Below are 13,232 nucleotides of genomic sequence, written 5' to 3' on the forward strand. Positions count from 1 at the left end.
TGATGGGGTCACGGCAGGTCCTGTTTCACCAAACCTTTAAATGAGATATAGAAATATATAGAACAGCTATTGCTCGGATGCAGCACACACAACCTTCATGAGAAAGTGATTTAATTCACTGTCCGGCATACTTTAATATTACAAAGTTAGAATATGGTGTCTCCATTTACATCCCAGCATTCTCAAGGTCCTGCACAGAAGCAAGCGTTGGAGAATTGCACACAAAAAAAGCAATGAACAAAAAATGAATAGGCATTTTTAATGGTGATATAAATAATCTTTAGATGCTGTCACAGACCTCCAGCATCTACTCCAGATCCATTTGATTTTACGTACATTATTCAACTGGTTACCACTTGAAACAGTTCAAATCACTTTGCATTGACAAGCATCCGGCAACTACGGGTCACATCCAGTTTATTTGGAAAATTGTAACAGCACGTCAAGGATTCTGGACCCCCAGAACGGGCTCAGGTTGTGATGAACGGTCAGTATGGCGGGCGGTTCGGATGTTATCACACTTTTACTGTCTTTATCGCTCTGGTTGCAGTCACACTGTGACCACGCACTCACGAGCTTCATCGGGCCTGGATAAGGGTTTGATAGAGACGAGATAAGGGGGAGTCGATTCAGACGATTGGAAGACACTTTTGAAGCGGAATTGAATGGTATTTGCTGGCGTGTAACATGAAGTAACATTACCTTAGCGAGTAAGTCTGATTAGGGATTGCACAGAAAAAAAGGAGACATTTAGGAAGACTAGAAACGTCAACTCAAGACAGAGATCTATTTGTGATGTTTTTTTTCCCGCGTGGCTGACATTCTCAATGACAAAATGAACACGCAGGTAAACATAAATACTTGGAACATTTAAAAAAAAGTGCTCCTTGGTGCGCGATGGGCACTTGTTCGGTTTTTCCTGCTGTGGTTAAAACATGCTCGGCGGCGAGGAAGGGTTTTTAAAAAAAAAAAAAAACAAGGATGCATCGCTGGTAGGACCGGGTGTGGCGGTTGCAAAGAGAAGAACACAAAAACACAAGATTGAAACATCCGGGCGCAGACAATGACGACGTTTAAAATATTTACTCCAGCTTTTATAAAAAAAAAATAGGTACCACAAGTGTACTAAACAAGTATCTAAAGCTAACCCAGGCAGCGGGGGAAGAATGACCCTGCCTGGCAGGCGGTCCGCATCCTTGATACGCCTCCGGAGGGTTTCACTCCCACGTGATGGAGAGCATCTGGCAGCTCAGCTCCCACAGCTTCTGTCCCAGCTCCTCGTTCCTGCCGGCCTCCGAGCTCCTGGCCGCAGCGCAGTCGCTGCGGAGGACACGAGTCAGATTGACCAACCTTGAAGCTGGAATGTCTCCTTGAGCTGCTAAGTGAGGTGCTTTGTATTTTTTTGAGAAGCCAACCTGTAGTATCCCCCGCTCTCCTTCTCCAGCGACGGCTCCACGGCGCAGTAAATGGTGGTCTGGGCGCCTTGCGTGGCATCTTTTGTGAACGGGCTGACCAGCTTCATGACGAGCGACTGGAAGCCGTTGAGGTGCCGCCATAAATCAGTCTGGACCACCCCGGGGTGGAGGGAGTACGCCGTCACACCGCTGCCTGCAGGGGGACACGTTCAACAGCAAGGTGAGAAACCACTGACACACACGGGGAAGCAGGAGCGGAGCTCAGAGGCAGGCTGGGTTCCTCTGCTCACTCCAGAATAAGGCATTCACAACTGACAGTCGCTGTGAGTGGGTGGACAGTCGTATGTCTCTATATGACGCGTGAATGAGAGGGTGAATCGGCTCAGATGAGCCAGGGGTGGGCAAATATTTAGGGCCGGCGGGCCGCATTTCTTAACTTTTTTTTATGCAAGGGCCAACTAGGCATCATGTAAATTAAACAAAAAGAAAATTGCAATTTAAAAAAATTACAATTTTTTTGGCATCTTATTTACCAGCAAAATTAAACAAAAGGAAAAAATAAGGAGTTTGTAAATTCAGTATTGATTGAAAATACTTAATTAAGATATTCAATGAAAACTGTTTGGTTGGCCGGATAAAAAAAAGCAAGACGGGCCAGATGTGGCCCGCGGGCCGTAAAATGCCCAGGTCTGAGATAAGCAGTGTTTGTGCCGCAGACACGGGTAACCGTTAGTTGTTTTTTGTCTGGCTGAGGCAGCTGATGCAGAAATATCAGAAAATCGGACATTTGTTCCACATGCTAGGCGGAGGTTTCAAGTTCACAAGTCTAAAATCTCCTTCCCTTGGTTGAGGAGACCGGAGTCGGCTCACGATATGGCCGCTGTGCAGTGCTAACATTACACACAGGTTGGTTGTGGGGTTGGTTGTGAGGAGAGGTGAAGGTTAAACACCCACCTTCCAGCCTTTTGGCCAGAGACCGGGTGAAGAGAACATTGGCCAGCTTGCTCTGAGCATAGGCTCTGCTCTTGTCGTAGCTCTTTTCGCTGTTGATGTCCTCCAGGTTGATGGAGCCCCAGGCGTGGGCCATGGACGACACGTTGACCACCCTGGCCGGCGCCGACCTCTTTATCAGGTCCAATAATAGGTATGTCAGGAGGAAATGGCCTGCAGGGGGAAGCCAGAGGAACATGGCAGGAGTTTGACTTCACACCTACAGCAAAATTCATTAAAACGCTTTAAATGTCAATTTGATTGATCTTGATTTGAGAACCTCAGGAGTTAAAAGAGGAATATTAAGTAATTTATGTTTGGTAAAACAGGCCCCGGAGCTGGGAGGGTAGATATTAGACTTACTGAATAATAATAATAATAAATAACAGAAAACAGCTGTGTTTCTCAGATGAAGCGACTTTGAGGAAAACAAGGCATTCAATGTTTCAACAGAAAATCTCTATGAACTTGGAAATGGCCTGTGGTTGATCTTGTGGTTCAACATTTTTTTTTTTTTTTTTTTTTTTTTTTGAAGAGGGAAAGAAAAGAAAACAGGAGATAAAATCAGCTTTAAGCTCTCACGGACTCATTCCTGATCCTCTCTGTCCTTATTTTTCCTAAGGAGAACCTCCTCATCTTCACCTCTGCCTCCTCACTGCCTCCAAACCAGACAACATGGCTGCTCTTCACCTCCGTCTTCTATCTTTTTCTTTCCTTCTGGCTGAGACTCATCCATCAGCCGTGACATCGCAGTTTAAAATAACATGAAAAGAGACCATGCATTCCTGAAGTCTGCATGATTTTTAAACAGCAGGGGGTTTGAGGAAACCAGGAAACGAGGCAGGTTAATAAAACTCCGCCTGACACCTTTGTCCTCATCGTCTCCTCCAAAACAGCAGGCAAGTTGCAAACGAACCTTGTCGTGGAAAACAATGTTCCGATAACAATAAGATAAACTGTGTGTGTTATCTTCCCGGAGGAAGAGGAGGGGAGAGACTATTGTCCCTATCACGGCCAGCTTTAATAAACACAAATCAATATTTAACATCAGTATCGATCTGAAATAATCTGTTATGATGAAGGAGCAAGTCTGCAAAACTATTACCTGGAGCCTTGAAGGCAACTGAGTGTTTAAACTGTTAAAGGCAAAGACATTTTAGTCTAATTTATGACTGTCCTTGTTTAATTTCATTAAACAAGTTCTTGTTTATACATTTAATACATACATCTCCTTTCCTTTGTACTTTCAAAAAAAACAACCACTAACTGTCTTTTCCTTTTAGTACTTTCACATTTTAGACCTGAACTGTTTGAATCACCCATCAGTCCACTTTTCCTCATTACTTAAATTTGCATCGCCTTTTTCTTTTTTCTTTTCTTTCCCAAAATAAGAATATTCTGTCATTATCTACAAGTAGAACAGTCTATGGGGGATGGAAGAGCTGCACAGAGCATGGAAAAGGAAATATACGGATGTTTTAATTTCAACCCCCAAACCCTGAACACACCTCTGGGTGCCTGGGTTGAGCAGATACTACCTGCAGGAAGTGAGTAATGCTAAAGTCTAATCCGCTGAGTGTTTAATTGTGTGACTGTTCTTTGAAAACAGAGCAGGTAGAGGTGTGTAGTCAGCTTATTAGTAGAGCATCACGATGTCCAGTAATCTGTAATGAACGGCTGTGGCAGCAGAGGACGGTGTTTCCTCAGCAGAAACTGGATGGATGTATTTACCCATGTGATTGACACCAATCTGCATCTCAAAGCCGTCTGCCGTTTTCCCGTAGGGACACACCATCACACCGGCGTTGTTGATAAGGATGTTGAGTTTTGCTTCTCCTGCAAAAAGACCGTGGATAGAGTCAAGGACTATGATCACTTTCGACTGAAAAGATATTACTAAATTGCAGTGTTGTTGACAGATTGGGCCGGGCTAGCGGCCTGTCCGTCAGCTTCAGAGGGGGCTGCTCATCAAGTCACGTTCCTGTGAAGCTCAAATGCTTTGGACAACAACTTTTGAACTCATCTCTGTGTGAATCTCTGCTGTCAAGCATGTGATGGGATCATCTTCCTGAGAATAAAATACCTTTATTGATGGCTTCAGCAAACTCCCTGATTGACTTGGTGTCTGCCAAGTCTAGCTTCATGCAAATGACGTTCTCGTTGCCTGAGTATTCGATGACTTCCTGCACCGCAGCCTGAGCTTTCTCCATGTCTCTGCACGCCATGATGACCTTTGCTCCTGAAGGGAACCATATATGAAGCATCAGCAATGCGGAAACACAGATACATGTTATAACCTGGTGAAGAGCAACCCCTTATGACAACACGGTGTTCCTGCACATTTCAGGGCGAAAATGTCAGTGATGATGGAGACGTTTGTGAATTCCACGATTCAAAGTGTTTATTGTTCTATGCTCAGCAAAGAAACATAATGAAGATAGTCAGATCTAGTCAGATAGTACGACAAGGAAAAAATACAATCATACATGACAGCACAATAAAACGCAGTGAGGGAAAGATGCAGCGGAAACTCTGCAATTTTGCACTGTGCTAATTTAAAGTGCAAATGTAGAGTGTGTGGACTAACCTGACTGGTAAACCGTCGGTGCAAGCAGAACATGAATATTCAGAAGTGTATTTCTTCTTCTTTTTTCTTTGAAGAGCTTTTGAGGATTCCAAACTCTTTTTCGCAACGTTATTATAGCGGTATTATTGCAATCCAGCTCCTTCAGCTCTGATTGAGACTAAATGTTGACATTGTTCTGATTCACCTGAAGGCACCGATTTGTGTGCTGATAGACTTACACTGAATGTCAGTGAGTGTGTGCATTCAAAACCTACATGACACAGTGGTGGTGTTGCGTGGTTCTCAAGACAGTGGAGTTGCACAAAGTGTGCTTATGAAATCAAACACACCCACAGAGGACAAACAATGCAGTAGTGTATGTGTAGGAAAGAATTTTGTGTAATCATGACACAGCTAAAAAAGCTTGGAGACAGCAGGCCTCACCCCTCTTGGCCAAGTCCGAGGCTGTCTCCTTGCCGATGCCGGTGTTAGCGCCAGTGATTACCACGGTTTTGCCCTCAAGCTTCTCGGTGGAGGACCAGGGAGTCCGGAAGAAATTCCTGGTGGTGTTGAGAAACCAGTCCAGATTACTTAACCGACATTTGGGTGTGATACAGAGAAAACTGATGAAACGGCCATGGCTGCCTCAATCAGTAGTGTTGATAAACTCGACTAGCTAGCAGTCAAAAAGTTTGACATGTTATTTGTTTTCATAATACTGGCGTTTAAGTTATCACAAAGAACAATGTAAGTGACATTTGTATCATGAAACTCTTTGAAAAGCATGCTCACCTTATGGTCTGCATCTCGCCTCTCCAAAAGCTACCCGGCTGTCTGTTTTAAAATCTCAAATCCTGAAAAACTTGAATCTGTAGTTCAACAGGTCCCTAAACACACGCGTCACAGTTGGCTTTAAACCGGCGACGCGGAAGTGGCGACTTGCGTTATGTGGATCAGGGTAATTTTAGCCAATCGGTGGCAGCAATTTGCATTTGGGAGACGGTGATTGGCTGAATTGGGCGTGTGATCCCGCCTCCAGGAAACTTCTACAGGAAGTGCTGTTTGTCAACATTGCCGGAAGAAACTGCTCTGTTTACTCACGATTTTACTTCCAGCACTGTGCGAAAGGTCAAGTAAATACGGAAACATCCGAAAGGAAACTTTACATAGAGTATTTGAGGATATGTTTGAGTTTCGGACCTTTAGGCTGACGCCTCTGGAGACAGAGGAAAACTACAGGCTGACGGGAACAGTTGGAAAAATCAATTAATCACGTTAATCGTGAAGTTGTTTATTCAAATAACACAAAACAATGTTGGGCTTCACATGGTTATTTATTTTATATATTTTAGATGTAATGCGACGCTTCCAATTTAGAGGTTACCCACATTATGGGCTATTGATTTTGTTTTTTAATCTGTTCAAAATCTAATTGAGAATACGGACAACCACTTTATCTTGAATGTGAAATAGCAAACACACGGCCTTATCTTTTATATGTCAGCTTTAAGAAATTTTACAGAACCATTGTAAATGTGTTAATATGATACACTATATCAACATGATCTCAAATTATTATTGTATTGTATCTATGATAATACAAGTATCCCCCCCAATAGTCACAATACCAATTTTTTCCACTCAATAATTGATAAATGAGCTCTGCTTATTGTTAACTGTGTTTGCACCACAATCCAGCAGATGGCAGCCTTTCATCATCTACGGTCTGGATCCACCGGCAGCCCCCCCTGTTGCGTCTCTTGACAAATGAACAGGTTGGTATCTGGGTAAATCTTGTCGTCCGCTATTGGCTGAGACTCAGGCAAATAATTTATAGGGGAATGGAATAAATCCTAGTGCTCACCTGAATACTATGAATGGCTCATTCATTGGAGCAGACGGAGGGGCCGTGTGGACTGAGGGTCATTAGGGCAGGAAACATAGTGCTGATCATCAGCTGATTGTTAGTCAGCAAACATTTCCTTCCTCTTTCTTTTCTCAATCAGTCAGCAAAGGAGAGCATGAGTGTGTAGTGACTGTAGTTGCATGCATATATGCAGGGGAGCAGTATATAGCTTATGATAAAGGAATGGTATTTCTACATGTAAGTGTGGATTACTGTAATTGTCCACCAATTAATAAACAGCAGGTGAAGGTTGAATACATTCTTTATGATTATCCATTTGTCTTTTATGTCACAAACAATGGCAGATAGGAATTGGATGCAAGTGATACATATTTTCCATAATGAATAATAGTGTTTTTTATGGAGAGGGTAGACTGTCTCAACAACTGTGCTGTGAGACAATAGCTCTGTGTAAACTAATAAAACAAACAGTATCACTCAATGATTAAATGAATGGTAGATAAGAAAAGATTGCATTGCCTTTGCTATCATTTCTCTCCCTGTGACACAAATATCTGTTTTCTTGTTTGTTGTTACTCATCTGTTTGTTGCCAGTGATTGCAAACCCGTGGACAGAACTGTTTATCTAACCTTTTTTGCTGGCGCCGCATTAGCGGCTTCCCAGGAGCAAGAGACAATGGGGTGGCAAAAGGATGCACTGAATAAACTATGAGAACAATCCATTTTCTATTATAGGACTATTAGCATTGCTTTGGCAGGTGGGGAGAAAAAGGATGCAGATTCTAATTTGATACAGCAAGGAAATAAACACAAACAAGGAGGGCGGTGGAGGAGAATAGCTCGTCCTGGATGAGGAAGTAGCACTGTCTACCATCCCTGTGTGCTGACCACAATACTGTGAGTCTGGCCAAGTTGCTGGGAGACACAAAGCCAGTCAGCGGTGCACAGTTCCCGGTTTACATTGACATTATTTATAATTATGAAAAACCTCCCAGCATGTCACCGTACATTTGAAGGCTTTGGAGAACACCTCATGGGGTAAAGATACCGCTGTGCCGTCTGAGAATGCTCAACTGGAAAGGGGAAGGGAATATATATCTTGGCTTGAACAGTTTTCTGATCCCTCAGGAGCCACTGGAGAGTGTCACCGGAGAGAGGAGGCGCCTGAGTCGACGTCATGAGGCCACTGTTACCGAGCCCTGACCCGGATGCACGGTCGGTATCACTGGCTCTTTGCTGCCTCATGTCATTGCAGAACATTTGCTGCTTGGTTCCGAAAACTCCCATTTTGCAAGATATTTCCACAATTGAGCAGGCAGACCCTCTGCCCCTGCAGTGTGCGGCGTACATGACTACTGGAAGAGTTATGTTTTGCTTGGATCGCGAGTTGAAAAAATTCCACTTCACACCAATCTTCTACCCCCCCCCGTGTAAATTGTAAACTGAACTAAACAGATATAAAATTTTACGAGATACGGGCACCTGCCGATCAATTCCAAATTTAGTGCGGTTGATGATTAAACAGTCACCATGCCAAAGTACATCCGTGGTTTTCCAAAACATGATGGAAAGCTTGACAGAAATGTTGACAGAAGAAAGATGACAGAATTACGGCATTTTGAAGTGCGTCGCTGAACGTGGCGGTAAATCAGAACAGTTGTTTGCAAATAAAATCACTTGCCCTTTAACAGCGGTTAGCATGTAGCCGGCAGAACGAGTTGCCCTAATGTTTATATTATAACAATATCTCTGAAGGTCATGTCCCCCAACTGCCTAGGTATGAGTGCATACTTATAGACACACACACGTATGCACTCAAATCCAGACGTTTGCACACTGTTTGCACAGTGAGCTTTCATTTACAAAAGTTTGGGTGTTTAGAAAGTGAGGGAGGTAATAAACGCAGCTCCCGCCTTCCTCCCTTAGCCCGTCGACTCATTACATAACATAAACCGGCTGCCTTTCGCGCCTTCAGTTTCTCAACGTCAGTGTAATTGTTGAACCCTAATGACTTTTTTTTTGGCTGCACCATTTCCACGAGATAACCATCTATAGTTTCATAATAGTGGTGTTTTCAAGCAGGGTCTCGATGTACACACATCAGATGAAAGACCCCTTCATCTCTCCACAGCGACGCACACTGCAACATTTAACTCTGCAGATCTGATCATGCCATAATTGGTCTCCATCCATTTTCCTCACCCGTTTTCCCTTTTCCTCAGAGATAAAAAAAAAAAAAAATCCTGGGAAAATGGCGGCTTCTCAGAGGGGTCTTTTTTAGCCATGATGAATAAATCCAAAAGGCTAATGTCTGTGCTCTCCACCTTCATGAAATGACCGAGGTGTTTCGGCGATAAACAAAACAGAGTTTGTGTACGCAACAGCTGGCAGTCACAGGGAAAGATCTGCAGAGGGGTGTCCTGGAGTTTGAACCAATGAACGGATGAATGAATGTGGGGGCTAAAATGGATAACAAATTAAAGAATTCTTTGTTTGTCATGTATATACTGATTTTTGTTTACTTACTGAGTTAACCACTATGGGATGGTAAAATGTAAGGAAGAAGAAAATTATTGACCTGCCATGTGTCTGAGAGAAGAGGTTTTCAGGGATGGTATTGACAACATTTGTTTAAATTTAATGTTTTATTCAATGCATTGAATAAAACCACTTAATATCAAAGAGAAAATATACAATTTGAAGAAGCCATATCAATGGCTGGAATGCAAACCTCCTATCTGCAAATTTTTCGATTTTGTGTTTTTGCATTGAATGGTGAGAAATGGGATGGCTCCACATTTTCAGTCTATCTGCAAGATAATCCTGCCCTTTCTTTTGACATAAATGTCACATGACAAAACTCCTATGGGCTCGATGAAGCAGAAAAAATTAGGAAAAAAAACACTTATCTGCATTGTCAGTGGTAATATTACATGTTATGTATTTTCAAATTGTAACATAGAAATATAGTCTGTGAACAATAGAATATTCTTGAATATCTTTAACAGAGACCATACCATAATCAAATGAAAAGTTTTTTTCATTTCCTGAAAAAAGTGTTTTTTGTCAGATGAGAGGTTTTGCATTCCAGCCATCAATATGTTATACATTTATAAATGAATTTGTCCTTTGTCTGCTGTGTGCAGCACACACGTTTGCCTCAAATGATAACATGATTATCCGCTGCTCATAATTTACTCCCTTCTTGTCTGCTCTTTAATCCTCATCTCTGTTTCCTAACAACCAAACCTTCGTGTCTCCCCTGACAGGCCCTGCTCAGCAAACGCTGCACCGAGGGCCCCGCTGTGTGTCCGCCGGTGTCCTTCAGAGACGCCCGTTAAAGCGCCTCGGGCTGCAGCAGCGATTAATGACTGTGAAGGTGAGCAGACTCTTGCTGGAGCTTTGCTCGCAGCGGCGGGAAACAGACACTTCGTTTCTATTTATAGAGCAAGCCCAGGAGTCAATAAGTGAGCGTGGTCCTTCTGGCGAGGGGGGGGGCTGTTTTTTTTATAGCTACCATATGACATGTATGTCATCATAAGGCCAAAGGTTAATTTGCTATAAAAAAAAATGTACAGATTGGGCATGTGACGTTTTAGCCAGCCTTGGAGACTGTTGTTTCCTGCACGTATACTTGTTGCTGCGTCCGCGGTGCAAACAGTGTGGCATCCAAAGTTTGCAGGCATAAGCAGATATGGCAGCAGTGAACGCCGTCATAATCAGGCCGTTTGCGCAAAGGGCCACCTGATAACAAAGGTCAGTCATTCACACTTTTTGTCTGGAGGGAAAGTCGAGAACACATTTATTATTATCGAAAAAACACATTCTACGTTACGTAATGTAACGAAATGTAATGTAAGGTATAGAAATAACATAGCATAATGACGAAAAATGACAGCATAGCATAACATCCATCCATTAACTGCCGCTCCAAGGTTGCAGGGGATGCTGGAGTCTAACCCAGCTGTCATCGTGCGAGAGGCGGGGTTAATCCTGAATTGGTCACCAGTCAATCGCAGGGCCATATATAGAGACAATTTTCCCTTTTTTTTTTTTTTCCAATTAACCTGCTGCATGTTTATGGACTTTGGGAGGAAACCGGAGAACCCGAAGGAACCAGGGTCCTTCGTGCTAACCACTGCACCACCGTACTGCCCACACCATAAAATAACAATATAACATAGCATAGCATAAAATAGCATAGCAGAGCTATCCTAGCATAGCTTAACATAGTATAGTATTACATTACATAACAACATAGCTTAGCATAACATAAGAACAGAAATGAACATTAAATAACATAGCCTAGCCTTGCACAGCATGACATAACGCATAAGATAAGATAAGATAAGATTAGATAAGATAACATAACATAACATAACATAACATAACATAACATAACATAACATAGTGTGTATTTTGAGTGCAAGTTGCATGAGATTTGATTGAGAGAGAGCAATAAGCATATTGTGCATCAAAGTGTTTGAAACTTGAGATTTTCCCACTGTGACCAAACATTTCCTCTGTCCTATTTCTGTCTTGGAGTAGAGATGAGAATGTGCTATCTTAATACAGTCCCCTCTCATCTCCTGGCACTCCTTGTCATTTTTTTTAGATATACTACTTTTACGCAACCCGGTTTTATAAATAAAATCGAAGATGTGAGCTTTGCCAGACTTGCCCGTGCTTGTCGCCTATGACAGGATGATCTCAGAGGACGTCAGCTTCGGCACCGTTGTCCCCGGTTAGCCCGAGGGGGCCGGGCTCCTCCGGCTCGGTGCCAAGTGAATCACACTCCACTTCTCAGCAGCCGAGCAGCTGGCGCGTCGGCTGCGCTCGCTGACGTAAAATGACAGGGCTCGTAGCATTTGATCCATGCGATGCACTCGTGACCTTTCCAGGGTTTCCTCTGATGCCTGTCAATTACGGGCCTCGGTGTCCAAAAATGTGCTGTTTGGATATGGTGGTATATGTATTGGTAAATAAATGCATGTGTGGGGGAGTTCATGTTGGCCATGCACTGTTATTATTATCCAGTTGGAAATGCCCTGTCAGTAATAAATTAAGAAGGTGGCGAATTCCACTGTCGGTTTGAGAGGAATTCAAAAAGGCACGTCTCGGGCGGCGGGGATGACAGCGAATGTATTTATTTTCCCGGCTTATTTGTCCTCCACAAAGGGAGCATTTGAGGTCGGGCTTTCCGAGAATTTGCGGCTTTAACCGGGGATGGGAAAAGAAGGGTCACTGGTGAGCAGGAGCCAGCCCGGCAGCACCGGCCAGGCACACGTGGCAAAGTTGAGCGGGTTTTTATTCCCCGTTCCGCCTTTTGCCTTGCTTGCAACGCTGCAGGAGCCGTGCTGTCGGATATTCATTGCGTTTACTTACACAACAACGGTGTTTTGAGCCATTTGTATCTTTGCGCTTGTTTTACTTGTGGATATATCTAGCTTTGTTGGTTTACATGCAAGGAGGAAGTTTATTTGGACATAGATTTAAAAATAACCATACTAATAATAGATTTGTTGAGGGTTCGGGATTTTTTGGAGGACAGCAGGCTGTTCTCAGAGATCTCCAGGGCCGAGGAGGCGTCCTTTTGTCCTGGATTTGAATGCGTCTTTCGCAGCGTTTTCGCCCGTTGGTCTGCTCTACGCTGACTCTTTAATTAGAAGCCCATTTGTGTATCTGTGTGTGCGTAATCCCTGCGTTTTACCGTCCGGTTGCTACAGAAAGCATGTAATTTTTCCCCAACATCACCGGACCGGGTCCCGCGCCAGGGTAAATAAAACAGGAGCCTCCCCGGCGCAGGCCGCGGCCCAGATGACTAGGCCTTTCCTTGGTGCCAGAGCGCTGTTCGGCTGTGCCAGTGGAAACCGCCGGTTGGAGACTCGGAGGAGACGCTCTCCAGGGTTTGGGGAGGGCAGTAACCAAACGGAGAGGCGGAGGAGAAGAGGACGGTGAAGACGCCTGAGAAAAATCTTGATTCCTACAAGAGGGCTTTTTTCTCAATAGATTTGAATCATATAACGCAGGTTCCTGGTTCGAATCTGGGCGGGCTCTGCAAAAACATGCAGGATTTGTGGGTGAATGATATGTGTCCATGTATGACGACAGAGTGAATCGCGTATGTTTCTATGACACATGAGAATGGTCTTACTCTGACAGACTTGTTGATGAGTGAGTGAATAGTTATATGTCTGTAGATGATGACCGAGTGAATGTTTATTTGTCCTCCCGCAGCCCTGAGTGCAGGATTAGCAGAGTGGATAATGAATGAATTAATGTCTCCAAAAAAAGTCACCACTTCCCACAGACAAAACACTCCTACATCTTTTTCATTTTGTTTGCTCACTCAACAAAATGATTTCCCGGAGGAGAGGATGTAACAGTGTAGGTG

General features: G+C 43.5%; 1 protein-coding gene and 1 long non-coding RNA gene across 4 annotated transcripts in view; one reads left to right on the forward strand and one right to left on the reverse strand.

The window, feature by feature from the left end:
* Positions 1-240: 240 nt before the first annotated feature.
* On the reverse strand, positions 241-5,902 carry rdh12l (retinol dehydrogenase 12, like). Its single transcript, XM_086150841.1, has 7 exons — positions 5,764-5,902; positions 5,416-5,531; positions 4,489-4,644; positions 4,137-4,241; positions 2,370-2,579; positions 1,416-1,608; positions 241-1,320 (listed from the first exon to the last, which is right to left on the reverse strand). Exons 1-7 carry the CDS (start codon positions 5,775-5,777, stop codon positions 1,218-1,220), a joined length of 897 nt encoding a protein of 298 aa, XP_086006967.1. The 5' UTR covers positions 5,778-5,902; the 3' UTR covers positions 241-1,217.
* A 120-nt stretch (positions 5,903-6,022) lies between these two features.
* The window catches only part of LOC147231778 (uncharacterized), a 34,149-nt gene continuing 26,939 nt past the window's right edge, over positions 6,023-13,232 (forward strand). For 2 of the 3 annotated variants that reach the window (XR_015106496.1, XR_015106494.1), the window contains exons 1-4: positions 6,023-6,099; positions 6,673-6,746; positions 7,967-8,053; positions 10,108-10,217. This is a non-coding gene — a long non-coding RNA (uncharacterized LOC147231778). Of the gene's footprint in view, positions 6,100-6,672; positions 6,747-7,672; positions 7,736-7,833; positions 7,877-7,966; positions 8,054-10,107; positions 10,218-13,232 lie in introns of those variants that run through there. The other variant, XR_015106495.1, reaches the window with a different exon arrangement.

The sequence above is a fragment of the Fistularia commersonii genome, chromosome 8 (assembly GCF_037954325.1).
Source record: "Fistularia commersonii isolate RoL2024-O1a breed Wild chromosome 8, RoL_Fcom_v1.0, whole genome shotgun sequence".
Taxonomy (NCBI): Eukaryota; Metazoa; Chordata; class Actinopteri; order Syngnathiformes; family Fistulariidae; genus Fistularia; species Fistularia commersonii.